The sequence below is a fragment of the Aptenodytes patagonicus genome, chromosome 4, assembly GCF_965638725.1.
Source record: "Aptenodytes patagonicus chromosome 4, bAptPat1.pri.cur, whole genome shotgun sequence".
NCBI classification, from domain to species: Eukaryota; Metazoa; Chordata; class Aves; order Sphenisciformes; family Spheniscidae; genus Aptenodytes; species Aptenodytes patagonicus.
The window spans coordinates 83,533,035-83,560,984 of record NC_134952.1 but is presented as its reverse complement, the minus strand read 5'-3'; the positions used below and the strand labels follow the sequence as shown (position 1 = coordinate 83,560,984).

Sequence of the window (27,950 nt, the reverse complement as noted above, 5' to 3'; positions counted from 1 at the left end):
CGGCCCGCCGGGGAGCGGTGCCGGGCCGGGGACGGAGCCGCGGGGCCGGGGCGGCCGGGGCGGCGGCGGCGGCGGCGGCAGGGAGGAGCGGGCCGGGGCTCGGGCGGCGCGGAGGGCGGAGGAGACGGAGGCGGGGGCGGGCGCGGGGAGGCGGGAGGCGGCGGCGGGAGGCGGGCGGTGCCGGGGCCGTCGCGGGGGGACCTCGGGCATACGCGGGGCCGTGTCACCGCTCACGCCCTCGCAGACGCCGGGCCCTGTCACCCCCCGCAGCCGGTGTCAACACCTGCCCGGGGCGGGGAAGGACGCACCACCGGCCCGGGGGGACGCCACCGGCCCGGGGGGACACCGGCAGGTCCCCGAAACGCCCGAGGGCGGGAAGACACCCCATTTTTACCTCACGATTTTGTTGGCGGCAGCCAGGAGCCCTCTCCAGAGCGGGAGCTGAGGAGGCGGTTGTCATCAGGAGGGCCAGCGGCCTGCGGCGCCCCAGGGGACGTGACTCGGGTTTGGGGGAGACTTCTGGGGAGCTGGTTGTCCCCCAAATTATGGAGGCGAGGCGGTGAGTAGGGGGCCGCTCACCCCCGGGGTTGGGAGAGCAGGAGAGGGAAATGGCCGCCGGCGAAGCCAGGGGGCTGCAGGGGCAGACCTCCGTGTTCAGTGGGGGATTTGAGGGTGCAGACATCTCCTTTTCGGCGTCAGTCACGTTTGTTTCTCCACAGGCAGCAGCTTCTTTCCTGGGAAATCTTTTTCAGCACCCAGATTTCGGTTGTACGGACCCATGTGAGACGGGATACTCTTCTGGGCAGCTGAAGCAAGGAAGAGCAGGTAAATGTCACTCCAGCATTAAAGACCAAATTCTCTCAGACACACCAAAATCCTTTTGGTGGCCGTTTCCACGTTCGATGAGGAGGAATGTGGGCCTACCGTGAGGGAAAGGTGGATTGAAAAATAAAATAAAAGCAGCAGCCAGGGGCGGGGGGGGATGTAGGTCTTTGCGCGCTGACCTGTGGGACAGTCCAGGTGGGAAAATGGTGCTGGGAAACAAAAAGCGTCGGAGAGGTGCAGGGAGGTGTCTGAGGGAGCAGCAGGCGGCTGGGGGGCACAGGGTGGGACCAGAGATCAGGCCAGAGAGCTTTTTATTCGAACTTGCTTTCTACTGCAGCTGCCTGGACTCGTGCTGGACCGAAAAAGCTCATTTATGCTCAGCGGGAAGTGTAGAAGGAGCCTCTGTGATAGAGCAAGGGGTTTTGATAGGAAATGGGCTTCAGAGCGCGTGAGTAATCGGGAATGGGTGCACGTTAACCGTGAGCCCTTATTTCCCTCCTAGGGCCAAAATCCATGATCCACAGCGGCGACCTTGTGTCTAACAAGTCGGAGGCTCACAAGGGGATTGAGGAGTCATGGAGGAAGACCGTAAAGGATGCAGGTGGTTACCTGATCACAGGTGCATATTAAACAGAGCCACGGGGTGAGTCTTGTATTACATCTGCCACCGCTGTAAGAGACATACGGGTCTAATGCCCACCCGAAAAGAACCCCTTCCCCCAAACCCGCTCTGCCTCTGTGTTTTAAATTCACGCTTTTTCACTTCTCACTGAGACTTTTTAACTGAGGAGGGTTTTTTTTTCCTCCCGTCACCCTCACACCTTCCCATCTCGGTCCCTTCCTGGGACGCTAGGCGTATAGTTACATTGGACGAACACGTTATCGGTTTTGTTACGACTCGTTTTACGTGCGCACGTACGCCTGATTTAAAAATAACAGTTCTAGTTCAAGAGGCTCCCTGCCGTATCGGGGAATGCCAGGGGAGACGTAAACGTCCGACAGCTGCCGGGCCTTCGCGGCGCCCGTGGTCCCCATGGAGGCAAACGCTGCCGTTTCTGCGGAACGTTTGAATCGTCTTGCACCACGACAAAACACGTAGTGTCATCGTAAGTCAGGGTTACCGGTATTCCCGAACAAACCAACAGACAAGATGAGCCCAGAGTTTCGAGCAGGAAGGACTTGATTGAATTTAGAGAATATTCTTGGACACAGACTGATCAGGGAGGGGGGTGGAACTGCAGGAGTCGGGACGTTTCTAGTCAAAAGCACGTCACTGTGGAATAAACAAGCCCCCTTTAACGAGCGTGCATATAGCAAGAGACAGGATTATAGTTTATTACATATATCTGAACAGCTTAGGACCCGGTTAAACAAAGCCCTTCTAGGTGGGTGCTGCGCCACGAGTAGGTTTGTAGGCCAGGCGGATCTTTTCCCAACCCATTTGCAAGGGAACAAGGGTGACGGCAGCCAGAAAAATCTCTTCCTTGAATTACTTGGGACTCACAGCAGAAAACGTTAAGAGCGGAACGGCCAACGTTAACCCACGCGGGTGTGTGTTTCAGGCGGAAACGTGCCGGTTTCTGAGGGAAGCGGCTCCGCCTGCCCGCGGCCCGCAGGAGGCGCCGCCATGTTGGCTCTCTCTGGCGCAGGCCCAGCCCCCTGAACGCCTTTTGGCGGGGGTGGGGGTGTTCAGTTTTGTTCGCAGGGCTGCGGGGACTACCCCGGTTTTGTACCGAGGCCGCCTCCGGTTAAGAACCGGGCTGGAAGCTTTTAATCAGGCCCCGGCAATGTCCCCCTCACCGGCTACCGGTCACAAGCCGGGATTGGGGACCCGCGCACCCCGGGAACGGCGGGTCCCGGCAGCGGCGGGTGGGGGGACGGCGATGCGGGGGACACCGCGCGGCGTTTCCGGCCACGGCTGGAACATTTCTTCGCCGCCGCGGGGGACGCTTTCCGCGCTGCACCGCGGTGGCTCTACAAGATGGCGGCGCCCGCTGGCCGCTGCCTGTGGAGAGGTGAAGGGGCTTCGCCGTTTCTCTCGCCGCCGGGAAAGCGTGGGCGTTGGCTGCCGGCTCCTCCCTATCTCCAGCCGGGGGCTTTTCCTTTCGACGTGGGGCAGCGGGCGACCCTGAGGGGCGGTGGGGCCTGCCCGGGCGGTGGTGGCGGAGCGCCTGGCGGGAGGTCCCCGGGGAGGTGTGGGAGGTCGGGGCGCCTGTCTGAGGCGATGTTTGGTTTTCCCTCGCAGTACTGGCCCCGCGTCGCGGGTGCATCTTCCCCGGGCTCCACCAGCGCCTCGCCGTCGCCCCCGCCTTGGTGAGCGGAGCGCCGCCCGCTCGGTCCTACGCTGCGGCAGCGAAGTGAGTGCGTCTCCTTCCATCCGAAGCAGCTGTCTTGGCCGTCGGGTGTCCTGGTGGTGGTAGGGGGCGAGTGTGTGGTGTTTTCGGTGTCTGCAGTGTTGCTCTAACAGCCGGGCTGGCCTGGGTGGCATCCCGCAAGCTGCTAGCTCCTAGAGAAATAGCCTGGAGAGAGAGAAGATCTAAGCTGGACTTGAAGGGAGTGTTTTCTGTTACTCTTGTAATAATGAATGTAACAGTTATGGGGAAAGATGTACTTGATGTTTTTGATGTGTGCTTTTGGAGGGTATGGCTGGATTACAGCTTATGGAGTACTGTCAGCATGAGAGCTGGTGAGCTTATGGAATTGGTTTCAAACAGTTCCTCTTCTTGCTTCAGGTTGCTTTTTTTTTTTTTGTGGTTGTCTCTTTAAGTCTAATAGTATGATGTAAGTGGGAGAAGTAAAAATGACCTCTGTGTACACAACAGTGAAGCGTGCTGTACACCAAGTGTTGTGAAGTGTTGCGTACTCTTTCACCATAGTAATAGCTAGATACTCCTTTCCGCTATTACTTTAATTTTTTTTTCCTTGATTTGAGAGCCTTTGAGTATAGGTAGGAGAACAAGGATTGGGGCTAGTGTTTGTTAACTGGATGCAAAATGATACAGGAAAGGGAGGAGAAACCTTTTTCAAAAGGTGGGACTGCCATGATCCACTATAAGAAGAAGAAAACCAACCCTGCAGATGTGGCTCCTTCTGATTACCAGAAAGGTGTGGGGGTGGTTTTAGTAGCAGCTCAGGCACAGCGCCTGCGACCAGCCCACGTGAAGGCAAGACCTGGACGAGTTGGTGTGTTATCTTAAACTGGTTTTGTTTTGATACAGTAGGAGAGTCATTAACTTGGTTCCATGCTGCACGAATGTGGCTATGTTGTTTGAGGAGCTTAATTGCCTTCAGAGCTTTTGATTTCTGTCTTGACTATCTGAGACAAGTAACTGGGATGAATTTAAGGATGCTGTTCATCTTTGCGTAGAACCTTTCTTGTTAACTGATGGTTACTTAATAAGTGACACATGACAGTATCTACTTTTTTCTCTCGGGACATGTGCCAAACTCTTCAGCTGATGATCTAACAATATTTTTTGTTTGTCTTAGAACTGCAAAAAAAGGCTCACAAAAGACCAAGCAGGAGGAAACAAAAAAGAAACAAGTAACTAAGAGGCGGCTGCTGATGAGCAAGCCCGTGGATGATGTATACTTGACGTGGTATTATGAGCGGCCATCCTATGATTTGGAAGAGGCTGTGGGTATGCTGAAGAAATTTCAGGAACTGGACTTCACTTACCCCAAACAATATGTCTATATTAACGTGTTCCTAGATATGGCACTACAGAAGAAGGTAGGTTGGAAGTGTATACAGATTTTGATACTTTCTTCTTTTTAATGTGGGAAGGCTGTGTTTTGAGTGCAGAGCAGATGCTGCTGTCAGTCTTCTCAGCTGCCTCTTGCAGCTTCTCTGTCAGAATAATATGTGCTTTTGCAGGTGGCTTTGTGCCTTTATACGTGTATAATTATTAAACATCCCTCATACTCCTGAGGTGAAGATGCACCATTGAGGATTTTGAAAACAGGCTATTATGTGACGAAAATTCATGTCTGGACAGAAATGATCAAACTAAGCTTTATGTCTGTTCAGGCTTTCCACTTAAAGGTGTGTTACCAAAATCACGTGTGTGTTTTGATCTGGGATGATTGTTACAGGGAGAAGTGTTAAGGCAAGCTTCTGCCCTTCCCTGTCCGTGACCTTGTTTTGATTTCTTTTTCTTTTTTTTTTTAATAATGGTCCTTGAAAGTATGCTATTACTTGTTTGCCTGTGACCTTTTTGATTTGAAGGTGTTTAGCCCAGTTTAGTCTTTCCCTAAAACTCCTTCTGCTTTCTCCATAAGTAGAAAATAGTTAGGCCACTTTAGAGTTCGTTTCTTCGCATGTGTAACTAAATATCTCTTTGGTATACCGGGGGTCCCTTGGAGCTAGAAAATAAGTTGATGCTTGAAGAAATGCAGGGCTCTTGCTCCTGCTTTTGGAGGCTCTGTGGTGTTCTTAAGGCTTGGTGAGAGACACATTCCTTGCTGATGGCTTGCATTGGCCGTTGTATCAGAAACATCGTTTGGATAAGCTGCAACTACAGCACCTCAGTGTTTGTTACTGACTGCACCTGAGCCTGGTAGTAATCCTACACTGAAGTTGCTGATCCCAGCCCCTTTCTTTTGGGCAAACTGCAGCATAATTAACTCATGTCTCAAGTTTAGATTTGAGTATATAAAGGACTTAAAAAAAGCAGTCAAAACTTAAGCATCATGCTTGTTTGTTATGGCCTCTGTGCAAGGAAATGGTGGCTAAGATCGCTGTTTAGGGGACCAACTCCATGCGATTGGTAACTTGCCCTTAAGTCATGAAGTCTCCTTTTATTTTTGTTTGTCTGAATATTTTTCTTATTAGAAAAAAGTGGATCCATTTGCAAGCACTGTTCTTCTTCCATATCGCTTTACAGATGAAACTAATAAGGTCTTGGTTTTCACAGAGGTGAGTAAGCGTGAATTACTTCCTTGATAGGTTCTATGTATCCAGCATGCTCTTACAACACAACTAGTTCCCATGCAACTACTATACCTTTTATTGAGAAGACTCTGCAAACGCTTTACAGAACTCCTAAGTCTGTCTAGGAATTGTCTTCAGCAGCGTCTTAATGTGTTATAAGCATCTTATAGGATTTCCTTCATCTTGATAGGTTCACATGCGTGTAATTATTCTAGCAATGCACTTAGGGAACTTACACCTGCATAGATGTGACTAAGTAAGAGATAATGAAAGATGGTTTATGGAGTAAAACCTTTGTCAGCTTTTTGTAATACAGGCAGATGGTTTAGTGTAGCAGCCATGTCCAACGCTGCTGTCTTAAGCCTTAGTAGGCAGTGCAGATTAGAAGCGGGTGTTACTCACAGTAACTTGTGCTGTAACAGGATACCTTTGGGTGGGGGAAAAGTAACTTCTCCTCAAAAACCCTAAACAATTTAACAGCTCTCTGCCCCAAACCCTTTGTCTACTCCTAGGAGTTCACTGCTGTGAAATGGTGTGTAGAGCAGTTGTAGCATGGATATGAGGTCAGTTTCGGCCTCTGCTGCTGTCCTTTGCCAGCTAATCATTCTAACAAATAGACCTACATATATCTGTATGAGATTATCCTAGAGAACTGTCACAGATTTAGTTGATGACCCTTTGGGCTTAATTTGTATAAGGCTGTCTACCTGAGCTACAAGGTGAGAATCCTCCTACAGAACGGAGGGCTGCCAAAAGACCCGAGCATGCCAGGTTCCTTGGTGCTGCATCTTACAACCTTCTCTCTTTGCTCAAATTCATGTGGGGTAGAAGATCCTTTGCTTTGTGAAGGTGTACACGGGGAAGCAGGTTGAGTGACTGAAACACTTGCTAGTGCTTTTGGATGGAAGTGTGGAGCTATTCGGTTTATTCTTGCGAGGGAAAAGTTGATTCTGGCTTTGAGTCACGAATATCTGCTTGTATCAAAAGCTGGAGCCAAAGTTTTTACAAAACTGATGCCTTGTACCTTTCCATATTTCAGACTATTAAAAGCGAAACCTTGCAGCGGACAGATGAGGTTAACTTCTGAATGCTCTTTGAAGCTGAAGTTTAATAGCGCTTTCAGAAGTTGATTAGCCTTATTTTACAGTGGTTTTTAGTAGCGTGTTCTGTGCTTTTCTTTAAGCTTAGAGTAAGAGATTGGCTCCATCCAGTGGATGGTTCGTTGTAGTTTCCAGGGGGTGGAGCGGGGAGAGAAAGGACTTTTGATAGAGCTGCTGAGCAAATGGGATGGGCTTTTCTCCTTCTTCTCCAGTAGAAGTTGACTAAAGACTTGACTGCTTCTTACTGGGACCTGGAGTGAAGTGGAGTTGCTGCTCCTACATTAAATCACCAGCACTGGATATTTTTGGTCTTGGATTGCCTTAAACCATTCTTTCCTTCTTAACCTGTAAATAGCCTGGTTTTATACCCGGTTGTCCAAGGTAAATCACCTATCCAGTGCTTTTGATATAGACTAATTGGTAGTACAGATGTTACTGAATGTTTTTTTTTTTCTCTCAACAGAATGAGCAAGAAGCTGAAATAGCTCGAGAGAATGGAGCTGCTGTTGTGGGAGGAGTTGAATTAATCAAATGGGTATTTGGGTTTTTTTTTAAGACTTACGTAAATATCCTAACTTAAACAGTGACTGAGGTGGAGGGAACAAGAAACCTCATGTCCAGTAAATGCTAGCTTGAAGTTAGCAGCCGATATAAAGATTGGGAGATGGGTTTCTATGCTCAGACATGCTTGTAGGTCAACTTGCATACTGAGGTCACTTACTGTATTTCTAAATATATTTAATTTTTTTGTTGCAGATTTTGGAAGATGAAATCCAAGTGGACTTCTACGTAGCAGTTCCTGCGATAATGCCTAAGCTAATACCATTAAGGAACAAACTAAGACGAAAATACCCAAGCACGAAAAGAAGTAAGAAGCAATTCTTTCTTATAAATCTCAAGTACTGAACAAGATTGAACTCTAGAAGTGACACTGAAACTCTTTTGATGAGGATGTATAATTACATTGAGTATTAGACTGTATGTGACTGAACCACTTGTTTTGTTTTAGGTAAGAGTAGTTTTAGGAATCTGAACTGTGCTTTTCTCCCACAACAGGCAAATGTAGGATTAGAATCAAGGTAAGTTTGCCTACTCGTTGCCCCTATGCTTGTTAGTCGTGATGAACCATAATAGTACTGTGAAGTTACCTAGGAAAACAGAAACAACTTGAAAAAAACCACATTCACTGAGATAGTTGCGTTGTCTAACTGTTGTGCAATTGTTTGGTTCCCAGCTTGGTGACTGCTACTGCTCCTTCTGCCTGTTCATTACTACTCAACAACGGAGTTAGTTATGCTTTTCCATAGTACAGCCTGCTCCCTTACCTGTGTGGTCTCTCCTGTTTCATAAAGCTTGAGACATTTCCTCTTCAGGTCAGGTTTTCACAACAACAAACATCAGTCCCTCAATACTTTTGTCCTCCCTTGCTGACTTACTTGATTTTAGCTGTGTGTCAGGTCTATTTCAAATATGAAAAAAAAAAAAAGGGCTGTTTTTCAAACATGGAGCCTGTGCCAGCTGTGTGAAGCACTGATTCTTGAACCATGTCTCTTACTTCCCTGCCCTAGCTGTCTTAATGTTTTACAAGCTGCAGGCAGTGGTTTTTAGGCTCTGAAACATTTGAGACAAACCTATTAACAGGTCAAAACATTCCAACTGAGTTACTCCAGATACTTTGGGAACAAATGAAAGCTATATTATGCCATTAGGAACTTAATTCGTTTGTAGCTTATTCAGGGCTGATTTCTCTTGGAGTCATCAGAAGATGTGTGGGAGAAGTAATGCTTGTATTTGAAGCAATTGAGTGATGGTGTAAATCTGTCAAATGAGCCCTTGCAGCTGAGATAAGAAACAGCTGTCTTGACTTGTGGGAATGGCTGGCCTGGGCCAGCATGTTCCAGGTAGTGCGTAACCTTGCTATTACGTAGTTGTAGACTTGGGGCTTGTTCTAAACCTAACTCAGTAGATTTTGGTCTTTCAGGCTGCTTTAATGACATTAGGTAATAAAGCTTTGTTTTATGTATACATAAACAGGTTCTTGATTTGAAGTGAAGCCTTTGTTATGTTTCCTACTGTATTAGCTGTTCATGTCTGCTGATGAATGAGGAAGGAGGCAAGACAGAAGTGATTTATATAGCATGCGTGAGGACATCATTGTCTTGTCCATGAAACTGCATTTTCGATTGGAGTTCACCTGCCTTAATCAAAAGATGGAATTCTCTCTTAGCCCTGCTAATAAGCATTACTCAGGCAACTTTTTTGCTTTTTTTATTTACATTAGATTCCCTGGGCCATGATATTCCCAAAATGCTGCAACTCTTCAGAGAAGGTCTTGAGTACGTGGTAGAAGACGATGGTATAATGAAGACAAGAATAGCAAGAGTAAGTTGTATTTAGAGTTCTTAAGTTTTCTCTACTGAGCAGAACTGAAGTTAGCATTAAAAGAGGGGGGAAAAACATGTTTTTATCTGTGTGTTCCCAAGATTTTTAACCATGATCTTAAACTGACCTATGAAGTAAATGGAACTCTTACTCCTTGTTGTGCGACGTCTTCAGCTCATGCGAGCCCTGTATGTTGTTAATGGGTGGTCATAGAAGATGGCTCCGCTAAAACTGAGAGCAAGGCATACCTGATGCTACGCATGGGATCTGTATTTGCTGCTATATTGGCAAGGAATAGTAATAATGAACAAAATAGGATGAAGAAGGTACTATTCCTTGTAATTTCCTTGTGAGTTGACATCTTAACATAGGCTTCCCTTTCCTCCTGCCTTCCCCAGCACTCTTCTGTGAGTAAAATAAAACTTACTTGATTTTTTTAAGTAAATAAACTATGGGTTGTAAGTCCGTGGTCAATATGCACAGGTGGACCAAAAAGTGTTTGCTTTAACCTAATAATTAAATACTCATTTAATTTTGATAACTTGAGTTCTGGACCTGAGCAAAAAGCAACAACTGTTTGCATTACACCTGAAATAGAAAATTAATTTGTGCTTTGCTGTCATAGAAGAAATTGGGTTATATAAGAGTATTTTTTTCTTTTTTTTTAGGCCCTTAATACGTTTTCCTTCATGTATTTATTTATATTCCCTGTTCCGAACTGTGATTTTAGTTTTTAGTTCTGTTTTGTCTATTTGTAATCCTGACTGATTTTTAGTTTTCTTTTAACTGATACTGGTACAGAAAGGAAGCATACAAGATACCTAACCCCTGAGGCTTTGTCTGGTGGTGGTAGAGATAAGCAAGTTTATTAGTTCTGCCTAGCTGCTCCGAGTTGTGCATGTGAATTTCAAGGGCTTGCTTGTCTATATGATACTCAGTACTGAGGTTCTTGGGACTATTCTGCTAAAGCGTATTATATATTGTGCTTTGATACAGACAGGAAGTGTCTTTAGCTGTTTGTAAGTTTAATGGACTGTGTGAAACGCCTCGAATCCATAGATCAGTCTTGGTTTCAAGTATTGTGACTGTATTCTTTAATTCTTGCTTTGGACTGCTTAAACCTTCATCGCTTTTACTGTAGATCAGCCTAAAAAATACCTGCAAATTCAACTTAATGTGAAGTTTCTTCTTGTATAGTGAAGAAGAAAAAACATGGTTTTAATAAAGGTGAATGGAGAATTCTGATGTCTTGACAGTATTCAGTGCAATTGCAGATGGTTCCGCTTAGTGTAGCGTCCTGCAGCTGTGGCTAGAGTTTCCGAAGTTAAAACCACGTCCTGTTACTGATGTAAGGTGTTGGTGTTACAGATGACCTTAGTTTCTGTGTCTAGGCAGCTCAGCCCTGCAGTTTCAGGGCACTTGAGAAGATCCGGTGCAGCCAGAGATGTCGCTCTGTACAAGTAAACAATAGGTTCTTGTGAATTGGATCAGAAACAGAGTGATGAGGGTGTACTTAGAGACAGAGTTCATACATGCGGAGTTAATGTCAGCCATGTGGCAGAGGTGACTCTAACACTGCACACGCAGTGTGACACGCTCTGCTGTGTATTGAGTTGTGTGCAGAGGGATGACTCGGTGATTATGGCTTGTGCAAGATGTCTCCACCCTCTCCAGCTACTATCCTTTACCTGACCTAGTTTTCCCACTGTTTGCGCAGCGGCGCTGGAAGGAAATCGAGTGCAGGCAAGGCTCTGGGAGAGCCTTGAGTAGTTATGCATATCTGCTCACCACTAAATCAAGAGCTTTTTAAATTTAAATCTTGTCAGTGAGAAAATAATAATTTAGGAATTACCCAGAAGCATGAAGATCTATTGCTGTATTCTAAACAGTAACATAGATGTTTCTGGGAGTCTGCCAAGCTGGCGTTTCTCAAAGAGATGTTTTCCCTTTAGTGCTCCTGTTTCACGCTGCCTGTTAGTTCAATTATGGCCAGTGGCTTGATGTAACGCTGCACTCCCACGTGAGTCAGCAGCCTCAGTGGTGTTTTCCTAGTAGTAATTGAGGTGTCTTTGAAAATCCCAGAAGTTGGCAGCAGTTAAGTTTAATTAGTAGATCTGAAGTTGTGAAACTGAGAATGCAAAATGTTCTTTTAAGACATGGAGCTTAAAGCAGGAGGGAGACAAATGAGGACACTCGGGATATCTCCTTCAGAATCAAGCTATCCACAGAGGGCAGCCTAAAGACTTTTTTTTGAGGGTTTTGACTTAAGTTTTGAGTCCAGACAGGGTGCTGTTGATCATTGCAAAATTTTCTTTTTCCCAAGTTGAGTTGTCTTCAGAAAAATCAGAGTCCAAATGTGACACCAGGAAGGAGTTTCTAGCGTATCTTCCTATCGGTGCAAAGAGCTGCTGGTGAAATGGTGTTTCTGTGGAAAAGAGTAAGATTGATTCAGGAGGCGAGACTTTAAGGTTTGTTCGGGAGGATGTATCTTCTGGGAAGGGACATGTTTACAGGAGCACTGTTGTTTTCACAGGGTTAGAAGTATGGAGAGATTTGTACTGAACCAGAGTTCTCTCAAACTTGTTACACAGATAGTACGGGTGCATGGAAATGAGAGTTAAGGCAGGAGACAGAAATGCCAGTTTGCGCTAGAAGTAGCATCTACCTCCTTTGGCTGTTAATGGGATTGAAGGCCCGAAGTGTCTGTGTCCCTTGAAAAAGAAAAAAAAGAAAAGACTAATGGATCCTTAGTTTTGAACTCCTTAAAGGGAGGGGGGAATCCCACGGTTGAGTAAGAGCTGTTAACTCTTGCCATTTCGAATCCTTGAGAGTTGAAATATGTTTATTGGGGGATGAAGGGAATAATGCAAAAAGCATAGGTTGTAACAGGTGTCTTTTGTTACCTGTTTGAGCGGTTCTCTATTTTAGATCTCACATGGCAAGGCTTGCCTGTCTGCAATGCTGTTTCTAAATGATTCCAACTATTGACAAGTCCAGCATGAGAGAGAGATTCAGCCTTAAATGATGCATCTCGGAGTTGAAGGTGTTGCGTAGCTCCTGATGGTACATGCTGGACTGTACCTGAATAATGTCTTCCTAGTAGTCTTGTACTGGCAAAAAGCTTGAGTTTAGAACAAAACGGGACCAAGGATGTGGAAAAAGTTGTAGCAAGTTAAACTAGGAATAGGAAATAACCCTTTACAACAGCCTCAGTAAGGGTATTTCTATGCCTACATTCTTTTTTCTTTCCTGCAGACTGCATGGGGCTGCTACCTCAGAAATGCATCTACCTTGAGTGCCAGGATGAGAAAATGCTGTCTGCACGGTCCATGTTGTTGTAGTCTCCTACGCTGAACTTGTTTTTTCCCTTATTCTGACCATCTCAGGAAGGTTCATAACTGAGCAGAAGCCTATGAAAGCAAGGCAACACAAAATACCTCAGTGCTCTTCTCTTACTGATACTGTCAGTCCTCCGGATGCCTTTGCAAATGGTGCAGAAATGTTGTTCTGCCATGTTTGTCAACACTTACCTGTTGGTGCGGAGGCTTTCTTTTTGTTCCTGAAAGCAGAGGTGCGAGTTCCTGCCCTCGCTGTGTAATGGAAGATGCTTGATGTCCCAGAATAATGGCCAAGTGGAGTTGTTGCATTGTGCTGCTGCAAAGCAAAATAAAGCTTGTTAGGAGTAGCTCTAAACCTGATTTTTAAAATAGGTGTAGTTAACATTTTGTGTAGAGGCATTTGAACACAAGTTCTTGGAGTTCAGCGGAGTAAAGTGTTTTGTGTTGAAATTAAGGGGAAATGTGGTTATATTATAATGATGCAGAGGTTGCATATTGTTATGGGATGCTGGTCAAATTACCATTGGTAATTGCTTGGCAGTTTATTGTGCTCAAGAAATGTCTCGCCATCGCGAAACGGAAGAATAGGTGAAAAAGGTTAATCTCCTTAACAGACAGCATGAGGAGACAAAAGCTGCCTGTGTGGAAAACAGAGCTATGAACTGTTTTCATGAACTCATTTCTTGTTTTGTATTTGACTGAAATAGAAATTTTTTTTTTTGTGGATAGTTGGAATTCTAGATCTTGCTGTTGAGGGAGCCAAACCTGAAATTCTGGGCCTCTCTGGGTTTTCTATTCTTAGTTTGTCTCTCAACAGCTGTAGTAGGGGACTTGGAGTAGATTTCTGCCTGCCCCCCCCCCTGATACCACAACTGTAAGACCAATTAAGGTGCTCTGAGAACTTTTTTAGCTTTCAGGTTGAATGGTCACCAGGCAGCCCAGGTCTGTTAAATGCCATGAGATAAAGCCATAAAAATTCCAGTTCCGTTTTGGAATGGATAGTTTTTAATGACTGCTTTGTCCTACAGCTCTTCAGAAAAGCTGGTACTTGAGTTCTGAGTGAAGATGCTAAAGCTCTTAATCTCCTGATTATTACAGCCTTTACTATAGGAGTTTTAAGTCCTCGTGACTTGATGTGGGAAGCCCTCAGTTGCAGAAAAGGCTAGAAGAAACATGGGTGGATCAGTGCTAACATGTATTTGTTCTGGCAACTTCAAAAAGGAGCAGGAGGGAAGAGCAGAGAACAGGTGTAGGGAATAGGGCGTGGGCTGATCTGCTGTGCTATACTAGGCATTATTTTAGGAGTACACGTTATAGCATATATTCTTAATACCGCTTGCCGGAAGAACAGATCATGTGTGTGAGATAGAGGCTCAAGCTTTTACCTCTTCTCAGTTTCTCAAATGTGGTTCAAAATGACTGTTGCCTTAATTAAAAGTGCCTATTTCATTAGATGTGCATGCAAAAAACAAACAAAGGCTGTCTTTGCCCTCCTCCAGGCAGAAGTGGGTAGATTAAAAAACATGGTTATGCAGGTGAGTATTACAGGACTCTCACTGGACGCAGGAATAAGGGAGGTTGGATTGACTTATTTGGAATTGAATCGGTATTTCATATTTCTTCTACACAAACCATGTTTATGAGAAGTGCGGTTGGAGTTACGTACTTTTGTCTGCTGTGGAGTTTTCCTGTTGACTTGGGAGTACCATACCTGTTAAAAATAGCTTCACTTACCTTTAAATATGATTTCATACTACTCCTAAAGTTATTTTAGTTGATTAAATAGCTTTAAAATATTAAATGTTACCAGCTGAGATGGTAAAGTATGGTTCCTTTGAATAGCAAAAATAGAGGATGAGTGCCACTCATGAACAAAAGGAGAGGTTATTTCACTTTACCTGTTTCACTTAATTTGAAGCTGCGTGAAGCTTTTTGTTGTTGTATTTTTTATAGGTGATAGCCTTGTCTAATTTTGGCTAAGATGCTATGTCCATTTCAACAGATGCAACAGTAATATGTCCAGACTGCTATCAACTCAGTGGTTTGTTTTTTTGGGGTTTGTTTTTTGGAGGACCAGTCCTGGCAAATGATAGTTATGTTTAGAGAGGGTAATAAGCAATGGAAGTGCCGTTCTTGGTTAGTTTGCGTTAGTGTGGCTTTTGATTTCTGTGTAGTATGTAGCAGAAGTCACTTTTTGGATTTGTGTGCTAGATAAGTCAGTTGCAGATTGCAGTGGACATGTACAGTTGTATATATGTTAGTCAATGTATGACCTGAATTTCAGAGCTGTCAGCTTTGTGGCTTTTTTTTAACCTAGGTAGTGAAACTGTTGTAAAACAGGTTATAAACTGAAGGAATTGATGGAAATTCCCATCAAGAAACCTTTCTCTTAGCTTTATTTTGATTCCATTAATTTTCTGTTGGTCGATCTTTCTTTTTTTGATGTATAAATGATATGTACTGGTTTTTACTTCATTTTATTGAAGCCTTTTTATTTGCTGGTTCCCAGACTGTTAAGTATCTTACGTAGTAATCATGCATGTCTCAAATCACACCTCTCCCCGCACCTAGGAACAGGATTATTCTTTTTTCTTGTTGTGGTGTAGAAAATGAGTTAGCCTCGTTTTCCATAACCTTTCTATCTGCAGGACTTCGCTGTCTCGTTCTTTTTGGAGGGGGGTTGTTCGTGCTCTTGAACTTGAATGTCTGAAGTGCTGGGTTCCTTTCACTGCATAACCTCCTTTATGCCATGCGATGTGCGTGCTCCATACTGCTTCTACCGTGTAGAACAGCTTTGCCATGTCTACTTGTGGGTTTTCTTACTGGCTAGTTTCTAGCTTTATTTTCCTGCCCTCTGATTCTTAAAGCATTGAGTTAAATAGGTGGCTATAATCTTGCTTTGCAGAGTGTTAATCATTTCTCATCTTCTGCCAAGCGTTTCTGCCCTGCCATGACTGCCGTTCCCTACACGTGTGTTATATCCCAACTGCCTGGTTAGTTAAGTCTGCAGTACAGTTTCAGTGCTCTGAGTGAGCTCTCGATACAATTATCTAAATACAGTTAAGAAAAGCAGTTCTGTGGTTAAAGCTAGTGGTTTAATAGCAGGGCATCTTTTTGTTCTTCATTTGCATATTTAGCCAGCAAATAGCTGGGTGGCTCTTCTGTGTGTTGGGTTGCAGTCTTCAAAAGATCCCCTAGAAGACGAGAAGCATTGAGGCTTCATGAATCAAGTTTTAAACATGATCTGTTTTGGCGAAACTTGTGCAATGCTGATTATTAATAGGCAATTTCCCGCTAAGCAGCAGAGTTAGTGGGAGGCTCTTTTAAAGACTAATGTAACATACGTTTCTTATATAAAAAAGAAAAAGAACAAATAACTTCCCTGAAGCTTTTTACAGCACCTTGTGCTGCTCCAGAGAGAAATGTCCGAAATGTTAAACAGTAAGATAGGTAATAATTCATTTCTGTGTTCTGATTGTAGTATATATTGTAATTTTCTAAGGTACTTTGTGGTCAGGTTGTATTTATACAAAGTGGACTAGAAATTGTTTTATAGTTGCTCCCTCTGCAGGCATGGTTATTCTTCAGGAAGGCTCAGAACTTAAGGATAACTAGCTCGCACAGCAATCGATCTGAACAGAGTCGCTTGCACAGCCCTGAAGATCTGGTCCAGAGTACTTTTGTCGGTTTGGCGAAGGTTTGAATTAACCTGCGTATCTAAGCGCTGATACACAGTGACTGTGTGTACGCAAGGATTTACTGCGGAATACTTACTTGGAAGCTGGAATATTTATTTGGATGTGGAAGCTATTTTGAAGTACTTGGAACCCTCTGAGCATTACCTGTCTTCGTTATGGAGCTGTCGGCACCTCAAGGAAATTATGGTACCTGATCTCTTGGGATGTGTCGTGTTGTCTGTCCTGGTTTCGGCTGGGATAGAGTTAATTTTCTTCCTAGTAGCTGGTACAGTGCTGTTTTGGATTTAGTACGAGAACAAAGTTGGTAACACACCGATGTTTTAGTTGTTGCTAAGTAGTGCTTACGCTAGTGAAGGACTTAGCAGCTTCCCATGCTCTGCCAGGTACACAAGAAGCTGGGAGGGGGCACAGCCAGGACAGCTGACCCAAACTGGCCAAAGGGCTATTCCATACCATATGACGTCATGCTCATATGTGAACAGGGGGGAGATAGCCGGGGGGGTGGAGTGACCACTGCTCGGGAACTGGCTGGGCATCGTTTGGCGGGTGGTGAGCAATTGTACATCACTTATTTTGTATATTCTATTATTATTATTATTATTATTATTATTATTATTATTTTATTTTCCTTTCCTTTTGTGTCCTATTAAACTGTGTTTATCTCAACCTGCAAATCTCACTTTTTTTTTCTCCCCCGATTCTCTCCCCCATCCCACTGGGGGGGGTGGGGGGGGAGTGAGTGAATGGCTGTGTGGTGTTTAGCTGCCTGCTGGGTTAAACCACAACATGTCTGACTGAATGCAAGTCACTCTGTCCTATTTTCCTGTCTTAACAAATACAGAATATTAACTAATGTCTTTGTATTTTGAGGTGGGTCTTGTCTCATAATGTGTTGTACTTCTAAATCTTCATAAGAAGTTGTAACTTGTTTAAAGCAACTTCCTCTTATGAATGCTTTTAGACTTTGTTACGGATGATGAATGCCAAGTAGCTCATTGAAATTGTACAATTGAAGGTTCGCTTAAGAACTGAACTTAGTATAAGATTTGGAAGCAAATGCTATTTGAACCTTCATTTGAAGTATAGCTTCTAATTAGTTATTACCAATTAATTGTTTTATTTAAATGGTTCTGAGTATTCCTTTATTTTGAATTCGGTACAGCATGGTGAGTCTGTCAGCGAAGTGAAATGCTCAGCATTAACAAACAGATTTTTATGTCTGTTAATTTGTGAACGATTAAGCACATTGCCATCAGCATAACAATGATGAAGACAAATATGTTCTGGCCTGTGTAACAGAGGAACTGTGTTTGGATCGTAAGTCTGCCAGAAGAGCAAAAAGAGGTTAATGGTCCAGATCTGGGAGGAGAGTAGTCAAGTATAACAGTATTTCTATTGCTAAGTAATGCATACATTTACAGATAAGTGAGATGATAATAAAATCTGCTCCTGCTACATTGGGAGGTGGCGGAGAGGAAGAGGAGACCCTCGTGATGCCTGTACGCTCCCCTGAAACTGAGTTAATTCTGTGAGAATAAGCGCTATTTTTTTAACTCTATAGCTGAAACCTCTAGAAAAAGGTCCTCGATTTTTCTTTCGGATAAAGATATGTGGATGATGTGGGTGAGACGAGATAGCAAATTAAATAAAGCATAGCAGGGCATTATAGCAGCCAAATATTAAGTCTGAGAAATGCACGCTAAGCTCTCCAGGAGCTGAGAGAGGTGTCAGTCCTGGCTTTGACCTGAGGGCGTTCAGGTTGGTGTGTCTCTCGGTCATGAGCTGCACGTTCTTGAAGAGAGTCCAGATGATATGAATAGCAGTCATGGTTTAAGGTGATTGGTATATGAGGGAAGATGGAGGCATTAATTTTTTGGCAACAGTGTTGGTTCACTTCCAAGTATCTGTGATTGGTCCAGTGAAGATCACGTATGTGTCTGAAGTGAGGCGTGCTTAAGTGCTCTGTTAGATGAGGACATTGGGCAGAACGAGGAGCCATCAGTCCACAGTTTCTGTTGGAAGGTCAAAAATGCTGCGGATGGAATCCGGGGTGTGTGAAAAGGGTACATATGGAACTGGTATATGTTTAGAGCTCAATGCTTCCATGTACTTTACGTAAAAAGTAGAAATTCCATCTAGTATGTTAAAATGGGAAAGAAAAGGAGAAGAAACTTTAATTTCTAAATGATTCATTTGGTTCTGTTGAAATTCTTTATGCCTTCAATTTTAGATGCATGTGTTTTTTGAGTTGGTCTGTTTTGCAGTTTTTGGCAGCTACTTCTTGAAATTTCTTTCCCCAAATACCTTACTATGATTTCTGCAAAAACACTTGTACGTGTGTTGGTTTTTAAGACTTTTTCGTTCTTTAAGGCTACGTGTTGTTACAGAGCCATGGGAATTTACGGTCATGAGTAGAAATATGGAGAATAATGATGAGCATATAACCATGTATAAAATACTACTTTTGTTTTTTTTCCTCCAAGTCATTTGGATAAGGCTGTTAATGGGATTTGTAACTCCTTAATGGGGAATGGAGGGAAACAAAATCTATCCAAATGTAGAATAAATATATACCCAGTGCTTTCAGATTTTTTGATCTAGGTTGTAAGTATTACCATGGCTAATTCTGCATTATCCTTTTTCAGCTGGATATGCCTACTGAGCAGATAGTTGACAATCTGAAAACAGTTATCCATGATATCTGCACATTCAAGCCATTGACTTATGGTAAGCAGCTGTTCTTCTAATGTGGTAGTTGAAGTTACAGCAAACAAAATTGAGCAATGAGTGTTCTTTTACCGGCTTGTCATTAAATGACCTTGCTGCTTCGTCTGCCTTGGGCCAGGAGGAGGGAGCTGTTAGACAACTCGGTAAATCAAGACCTAAGAACTTGACAGCCTGTAAGGGCACGAATAGCACCTGCTCTTACTGGTGGGAACTCTAATTGCACCGTGGCACTACGTAAGTGTCTGTGTGAGGAAAGGAGCAATATGTTGTACAAAACAAAGTTTGCAGGCTTGATGCTTAAATAGATTAAAGCCATACAAGGAAATCCTTATGAGACATGGAGGTCTTCAGCATCTGTGTGTTGGTTTTACCCCACTGATGTGACCCTGTTGTGGCTCAATGCAAAGAATCTGAACCCGGAATCCACCTGCAGTTGCCTTAGTTAAAACCTATGGTTCAGCTCACATCTACTCTGGTTAGCTACCCTGTTTGAAGGTATACCACCCTCTTCCCCCCCCCCCCCATTACCAAGAGAATTTTAAAATATTTGCTGCTCCAAGGGAAAAGCTGTTATCTTTTTTTTTTAATTCCTTAGCAAAAAGGATCAGGTTGCAAAGGAGTAAAGGTGTGAATTCTGTGTGTTGTTCCTGTGGGTTCTGCTCGCTGTGGTGAGCAAAGAATGTGAACAACTAATACGCTGTCTGCTCTTTGTCACAATGGAATAAACTTGAAACAAATGTCATCAGCTTAGCTGGAGTGGAAATGGTGATTTATGAACATAATTTTATGGAAGAATAGCCTTGTTTAAGCTCAGAAAACAACTTTTTGTATTAATATTGGCTTAATGTCTGCAAAAAGAATCATCTTGCATCTTTTCTGGTGATGCTGTTAATAGTAACTGCTGTACAGAGAACAGACCACAAAAAGCCAGGTACACATGCCTTTAGAAGCATTTCAGCCCAAATGAGAAGTATAAGGGGTTGGTTGACTTGAAATATAAGTAAATAGAAGCAGAAAGTGGTGGTATTTCTGTCCCTAATGAGTTTATATGTGAACTACACCAGCATAGGTAAGTAAGGGTAAGTTCTTCTGGTCTTAGTAGCATTTCTACTGATTTTGCGGTATCAAGCTTGATTCTTGTGGTGGGTATCTTACTGGCTTGATTAAAAATATTTGCCGTTTATAGGAAGCAAACTTGATAATTAACACATCTTTACAACGATGGAGTCTAGATATGCTTGCTATCAATCGCTTAGACCGACTAGTTATAGATACTTGTTCTTCAGTTCCTTTCAGACTTTCCATATGTAATAGCATGTCTCTGTGCAGCTACGTAGTTATCACTAAAACGGCATTCCTCTGCCAGTCACTTGATCTAATGCAAGACTAAAAATACCACCAGGCAAATGTTCTGAGGGTACAATGGAGATGTATTTAATCTTCCATCTTGCCAAAAGGTTCCCTCAGCATTTCATGGTAGGATCCTGAATTAGGAATGGTTTCTTTTGTGCTCTTAGTGATGTATGAATGTTTGGGTGAGGTACTGAAGGAATAAGGTAGCCATCAAGTTAGTACCTTTTATGGCACCAGAGTGTGAACTGCATTTTGAACCCAATCTGCGAGGGTGGGTGTTAAACTCTCCGTACTGAAGAGATGTGTCTACGTGTATAATTCTGATTCTGGTCATGTGCTTGACACAGTATGGATTAGTAGTAAGATAAATCAGCCTGGAGACATGAAAAGTGGTCAAGTGACCGAATTGGTGGTGGTGTTTGTTTTCTAGGTCCTTTTGTGCGGAAGTTGGTTATTAGATCTTCAACCAGTGAAGGTTTGCTATTGAACCTTGATGGACTTCTACCTCAGGTGGAGAAAGTAGAAGAAGAAGAAGAAGAAGAAGAAAATGCAGATGATAATGAAGAAAAAAATGTCCAAGAACCTGTTAGTACCTGATGTCTTTCCTTGTAGAACTGACGATCAAGACTGGAAAGCAACTGGTGTAATTCAAATCATACTTTATGAAAAGAAAAAAACAAATCTAACTTGTGAATTTCACTTGTAAATTCTGTGTAACAAGAAATAATGTCACAAACAGGAGTCTGTTGTAAAAACCCAAGACGCTTTAAATACCTTTTGTTGGTAGCTGAAAGCTCCCTAGTTTGTGTGGTTTTTTCTTTGCACGTACTAGTTCTTACTTCAGTAAAACTATTTCTGTAACTTCTGAAGTATTGCCATCCGATTTCCACAGTTGCAGTCAAAAGGCCATCACATTTTAGATCCATAATCCTGTTGAAATTGCAGAATGTTCAGTGCTTTTTGTTGTCTTGACTCGGTCCCCCGCAGAGCAACTAATGCATTTACTTGTGGAAGGCTGCTGTGTAACTCGCCGATGAAGGAAACTAGTTTTTATTTACCATTCCATTTTTCTGCCAAGTCAGACATGGCGTTCCTTTTGAGTTGGTGGGAGTAATGTCTGCATGATGCTTGTGAATCTCACTCTGTTTTCATTCAGTCTGCATATGTAGACACGGGAGCGGTATACAGAGGATTACTGCTCTGCTACTTTGAGCCTCTGAATGCAGGTTAGTCTTTGTGACAAATTGTAATAGGTGAGGTTTTTTAAGGGAAAAACTGGATGTATTCTGTGGGAGGAGTGATCGTGCGCCTTAGCTTTCAAGTAATGCTATTTCCTCTATGTGTAAGTGATACGATGCCCCTTGGAGAATTGGGTCAGTTACTGCTTTGTTTGCACTCTCCTGGAAAGAATTATGCTTAAAATGTTTTGGGGTGAAACCTGAGTGAGGCTGCAAAGTTTAAGTGTCACTTTCTTGTTTGTTTTCTATTGTAGAGGTCCTTCTTGATGGGCTTGTGGATAACTACTTGGGATAAGTGGGTGGGTTTGGGGGAGTGAGGGTGGTTTCACAACAAGGAGCAGCAGATGGCTTTTTCCATACAGGTGACTGTCAGAGGAAGACTCCGGTGCTACGCTTCCTGATGAGATGATTTTTTTTGTTTTTTTTGCCTAAAAATGCTGACTGATGCCTTATGTGGATTCAGTGTGTTACTGTCTGGAGATGAAGAGCACGTACCTGACAGGAGCAGTGAGTAGCTAGGAGCTGTGGGGCTGTGGTCTAGGTTAGTCACCTTGGAGGTGTGCTAGGCTCTCTAGACCTGGCTAGAAGACACTGATTTTTTCTAGCGGCTGGATGGAGGCTCCCCATCCCCTCTGCCAGTGTGTGTGTGTGGGGGGAAAGGGCTGTGGGGGTCACCTTTGGTTATCTACCTGCTTAACTTTGTTCCTCGGACTCTTAGTAGTTATGCATACCACTTGGATTTGGCAGAAAGTCTTGAAAATGAAGACTCTCTAATTGAAATGGAGGTGTCTCTCTTTAGCAATAGCACAGTTTGATGTAAGTGGTAGATTCCCAGTAAATGAGTTGAACTCGTGTTGGGGTTTGAGCTCTTAAACGTGTCAGAAGGCTCAACCTGGCAATGGTCCCATTTTTTGCACGGTTAGCTTTCTGTTTTTTGGGGCTGGTTGGTGTGGGTCAAACAGAGTAAAACCAGAACACCAACCCTTTTTGGCAACGGTCAGTCTTGAGCGTGCTTGTAATGTAATCTTACCGTTCTGCCTGACTTAATTCAGTCTGTGGCAATTGCTGTGACTTCTTATTTTGCTTACCTTGTTTTCCTCCAGCATAGTATTTAAATATAAACTGGAGACCAGCATAAATATCCACGCATCTTTTAACTGGCTGTTAAAAAATAGGTGGTTTTTGCTTCGCTGCAGAATTTGTTTCCCATTTTTTTTCCACGTTGTTTCCAGCAGGTGGCATTCTTGTTCCCTTTTGTAGAGGTGTTAGGAAAAGTGTTTCTGGGTGGGGTTTTTTTTGGACTTCGTTACTAAATATATGTTAGTAAAACTGCACCCTAAAATGTAAGATGGTTCCAAAAAGGAGTGGCTGTTTATAAAAGGGATGAGCTTATCCAAATCTGGAAGGGTGGTGGGTGGTTGTGGCTTTAAATCGTTCCTATTATTGGAGGGGGAGGCTCATTTTTTGAGGAGGTTAGCCATATCTGCATAGAAATTATTCTTCCTCCCATCTGAAGCTTTTGGCTGCTGTCAGTCAGGGTGCTTGGCAGGTGACTGTTAGGCCACACTGCTATATTTTTGATTATGTGGGGTGCTTTGCTTGGAGTTCGCTCAAAATTCTCCTAGGGGTAAAGGAAGGCTTCACACTGACTTCAGTAGACTGACTAGGTAGTATGTGGAAAAAGCAATGCCAGTGCACTTGAATAGCCATCTAAATCCTGTTTTTACTATGGGCTGTGTTCCTATGCCTAGTAGAAAGAAGAAAATTATATCTGTTGCGTTTCAAAGTGAAGAGCTGATGTGACTGGCAAAAACTGTCAAATGTGTTCAGTGATGTTAACTGCCCTAAACATCCCATTTGGTCCAAACCTTCCTACATCAGGAATTGGTGATGAGGAGGCTGGTGCAATGGTAGTCATTTGTTAGTGTCTTGAGAATGGTTAATGTCTTTTTTTTTTCTCTCCTCCTTCCTCTTTTCTGCAGAAGTTGAAGTTGTGGAGTAAAGCTTTTTTAGCTCCCTAATACTGATGTCTGTTCATTTCTGGTCTGGAGCACCAGGCAAGTTTCAGAAGATAGGTGAGGGTAGGTAATCAAGAGGAAACAGCGTGGTGGTTTGTGGTTGGGGTTTTTTTTTAAAGTATTTCAAATTTGTGGGTGTCTTCCCCTCCAACCTGTGCCTTAAGTAATTGATTGTACTGATTACTGATGGTTGTGTACTGGCAAGTCTAGTCTATGCCAACATAGAATGGGGTAGCAACTTAATCAGTCTGCAGCAAAAGGCTTGATTACTTCTGGCAAGTTTTACCTAGATGTTTTTTCCCACTGAAAAAAAAACCATGTTGCATAAGCTCTTCATCTGCAATATGTCAAGCTTCATTAGCTCAAGTACAGCATCCTCTGCAAGTACATGACTTATGCTGTAACCTTTTTCTACTTGGAGTTTGTGCTGAGGATGCACGCTTGCATAAACGGAGAAGATGAAGCCATGGGCGTGTGCTTCGTTTTGAGGACCTGGCTCTTAACTTACATCCATCTCAAATGGATCACGAGTGGTTGATTAACACTCTAAATTTTAGCAAAAGGTAGGATATTCTTTTACAGGAACCTTGTTTCACCCTGCAAATAACATTTTGTGCCTGTGTATAAGCAAAGAGTGTTTTTATTACTAATGAGTTAAACATACAAGGAATATTATAAGATATTATAATAGTTATGTGCTGTTTGCGACCCGAAAGGAACAATGTGAAGGTAAGTTATCTGTTTGGTGTGGAAAAGCAAAGCTTGTGGTATCATTTGCATAGGCTTCTTGGTCTCTTCTCTATTTTTTTTTCTTGGCTTATTTCAAAGACTTTACTATCCATTATGGAAAAAGGTAGACCTGCCCTTTTAAAGATGGGTGGCTTATACCAAAAAAAGTGATGCTTAAGCACAAATGTACGGGTGACCTTAAATCATAAGCTGTCAGACTGCTGAGTGTACTTTCAAAGAATAAAAGTGTGGAGTAATAAATATTCCTGCAAGAATCTACACTTTGAAAATTTGAACACTATGGGAATACTGTAAATCTGAACCTCTAGAAGTCAGGTGAGCAAAAAAAGTAGCTCATTAACTTAGCGAATTTTCAGCTGCATTTGGTCAGGTGTAATCCTGCAGTTCTGAACACGTGTTACTATGCTACTAATTGATAAAAATAATAATGTCCCTGTTGTGTTTAACACTGAACTAGCATTATACAAGCTGTTGACCATGCTGTCATTTTTATCCTGAAATGCTTGATTGACGCAGAGGAGAGATGAAAGGGAGGAAGACAACATGAGATTATTCCCCTTCTAATAAGCTTAGTCCCAAAACATGCAGAGTGGGAATTGTTGCACATGTGGTTCTTGTGTCAATATGCCTTAGAAAGCGGTTTAACTGTTACAGTAAGCATAACTAAAATGGCATTGCTGGCTTCTAGAAATTAATACTGGTGTACTCATTGCAAAGCGTGGGGTTGTAATGCTTTAGCGCTTTTTGTTTAGTTAGAGCAGTATATAAATAGGTTACCTGTCCTGACTGTTAAGTTCTTGTAAGTCCTGTATAATAAGAGGCACCCTTTTTACCAGAGTCTCTCTTAATGAGTGCTTAATACTCCTTTGGTAGGTAAATAGAGCGCAGATCTTCTATCAAAAGCAAAAGGGCAGTTAACTCAGGACCTGGTTACCCAAATACGTGGTGAAGTGAGAAAGGATGTGTTGCAAGGCATTAACCAGTCCACGCTAGCTGCTTTTGTGTGACGTTACCTGCAGTAAGTGGAAACTTATTTCAAGTAAGTTACTCGGTAGCGAAAGGTACTCTAGGCAAACTCTTTGCACTTACTTGGGCATGAGAGCCCACGCTCTTGGCTCCTGCAGAGCAGCTGACGAGTTAAGGGGAGACAACAGTTAGTAACAAACCATACCTTGCTGTGCACGCTTGGCCCTCAGCAAGAAAGGGGAGGTATTCTGGAGCGTGGCTGGAAGGACGAGACCATCTTCCCATATACCACATAAGTGAAGAAGGCCGATCGGGGTGCCCTAGTTCTCTCCCAAAGGGCTTTCTGTTTTTTCAGTGCATTTCTCTCCTGTCTACTTTTTAGCAGCACAATCCAAGCTATGCTGAATTTGGTTGGCAACTTTATTTCAACCAAAAATATTTCTTGGGGAAGTATAGGGTTACGGCATTTGAGGTCGCAGGCTCTTTGCCTCTAAAAGTGTGCTCTTACTGATGGTAAGAAAGCAGGAGTTGATGTATGGGGCTTGAAATCCCTACTACTTAGGAGTATTGAAAAAGTTCACTCATGTTCCTTGTGGAAGAAAGGGAGTGCTGCGATATATTTAGTAATGCAGATGATGTATGTTTGCTTTGAAAATTGTCTTATATGAAACTGCTGTTAGTTTAACTAAGCAGAAGCAGACACTGAACTCGGATTCACAGTCAGTGCATACAGAAACATTTGCCCAAACAAGGAAAAAATTGTCATTGAGGCACGCACGCGGTTGTGAGGAATGAAGGGTTTGGGCTGACACTCAGCCTAAACCGGGACTTGTACGGGAATTAGTTGCACTCCAAAAAAAACTTCGAATCTGTATGGGTCAAACTGAGTTCACGGGGCTTTTGCTGTAAATTACGGCATGGAGGCGAAGTTAGAAGCGCAGGACAGGGATGTCGCAAATGCCACATTTGAAACTGATGCAAGAATGGCTAGTCTCTCTGTACCCACTGGGGGTTTTCCAGGGTGCTAGGGGTTAGAATTAGTGCTAGTCCCACAGTTGCTGTTCTGCTGTACTGTAGCTGAGCATAGTCTTGGAAATGTCAAGTAAAATCAGCCTTGTACACCTCCTGAATTTTAACTTGTGAGGTATAGCAGACACCGACTTTAATTTTCCCTGGGACAGAGCTGCCAAGTTCTGCTGTGTCTGCCTCTGCTCTGAAAGTTAGGCTAGGCTAAGATGTTGGGCTGAGGGCTTCATTTGAGGCATACAAAACTGCTTGGAAAGACCTGGGCTAAGCACAAAGCCCATCCAGACGATGTCACTGATGAGGTCTGTTAAAAAAAGGAGTTGTGCCTACTAGGGGTAAGATGTTTCTAAACGCTGAGACAGGCATTATGAATGATTACATTCACGTTCTGCAGTACTGTTGGTGTTGTCAGCCTCCGAACTTTGGGTGAAGCTAAAACTGTAGCCTAAATCCTGTCTGTATGTTAAAACTTGCCTTGACTTAAATGGGATGGAGGGGAAACAAAAGAAAGCTGTTAAGACTGCCTAAAAATACTGTTAGGGTTAAACATGGTTATTTTTACAAATAGTCATTTCTGTCAGTATCTCAGCTTGCAGGTGACTAGAGGCTTCATCCCACAACTACATGAAGGGGGAGCTGTCGGAGTGAATTCCTGATGGTTGTACCTTGCAGGGCTAGTGTTCAGTGCACGTGCAAGTAGTTTTAATGTTGGCGGGAGGGAGTGCTATACCATTCAAGCGGAAAGCTGGTTTGGGAGGAGAACGGTGTCCTTCCTATCACTGTTCTTAGAAAATAAGCTTTTTATGCATGAGGATAAGCAGCGTGGGAATCGGTCCATCAGGGATTTGTATTGGCATCTCCTGAGAGGAGGAGGCGGCTTCATGGGAGACTTGGTTTGGGTACAGTCATTGACTTTGAAGGTTTAGTACTGTCTTTCATCAGTGGCCTTCAATACAAGCTGCTTGGTTTTAGGGTTACCTTTACCCCTAGTGGGTGGTGTTCTACCGTTTAGCAAAGGCAAGTGCTCATTTGTGAAGGTTTTGAGAGCAAAGATCAGGCTTTCTGCGAAAACTGCCTGTGAAAAATGTGAAAGTAATCAGAAGACTACTAAATTTCTTGGAGTCAAATCCTATTAGTTTAAACATCAAGTTTTTCAGCTCCGAGAGTACTTGGAAAACAAGGGGAAAAACCCAGTCTTCCCAACTTGCCAGGTACTGGAAAACGCTGGGTTAAGATAAACTATTACTGCAGATGGTGACTATGCAATGACACATTGTTTTGGTCACTGGCAGAGCTAGACAGGTGTATGTTAGGGGCTGTGGCACTCGGAAGCTTTGGTGTGACCTTCAGTGGGGTAGCAGGTCTTTTTGTGAGCCTGTATGTTGTTCTAGGGGGCTTCTTTATATTAGAAACCTGTGCTGATGGTATTTATTTGCAACTGGAGTTGTAAAGGCCTTCGTATTGTTCAAGTGGAGAAACACTTGGGGGACTGTTCTCTCAGCCTCAAGAAGGCTTAAAAAAAAAACAAACAAAAAAAAACCAGTGTAAATGTTTTCAGTAAAAACAGTAGTGACTAAAAATACTGTGTTCTTTCCC

General features: G+C 43.3%; 1 protein-coding gene across 3 annotated transcripts; it reads left to right on the top strand.

Annotated features, from left to right (window-relative positions):
• Positions 1-208: 208 nt before the first annotated feature.
• MRPL1 (mitochondrial ribosomal protein L1) lies at positions 209-21,232 on the top strand. Of its 3 annotated transcripts, none has more exons than XM_076337432.1 (10): positions 209-559; positions 753-825; positions 1,328-1,468; positions 4,315-4,558; positions 5,660-5,743; positions 7,322-7,393; positions 7,615-7,726; positions 9,140-9,240; positions 18,922-19,003; positions 20,787-21,232. In XM_076337432.1, the coding sequence occupies exons 3-10, from the start codon at positions 1,401-1,403 to the stop codon at positions 20,951-20,953; spliced, it is 930 nt and encodes a 309-aa protein (XP_076193547.1). In that variant the 5' UTR covers positions 209-559; positions 753-825; positions 1,328-1,400; the 3' UTR covers positions 20,954-21,232. The 3 variants fall into 3 exon arrangements, with proteins under 3 accessions (XP_076193547.1, XP_076193546.1, XP_076193545.1); XM_076337431.1 differs by having other exon boundaries at positions 720-825; XM_076337430.1 differs by lacking the exons at positions 209-559; positions 753-825; positions 1,328-1,468 and adding exons at positions 2,763-2,840; positions 3,071-3,182.
• The last annotated feature ends 6,718 nt before the right edge of the window (positions 21,233-27,950 follow it).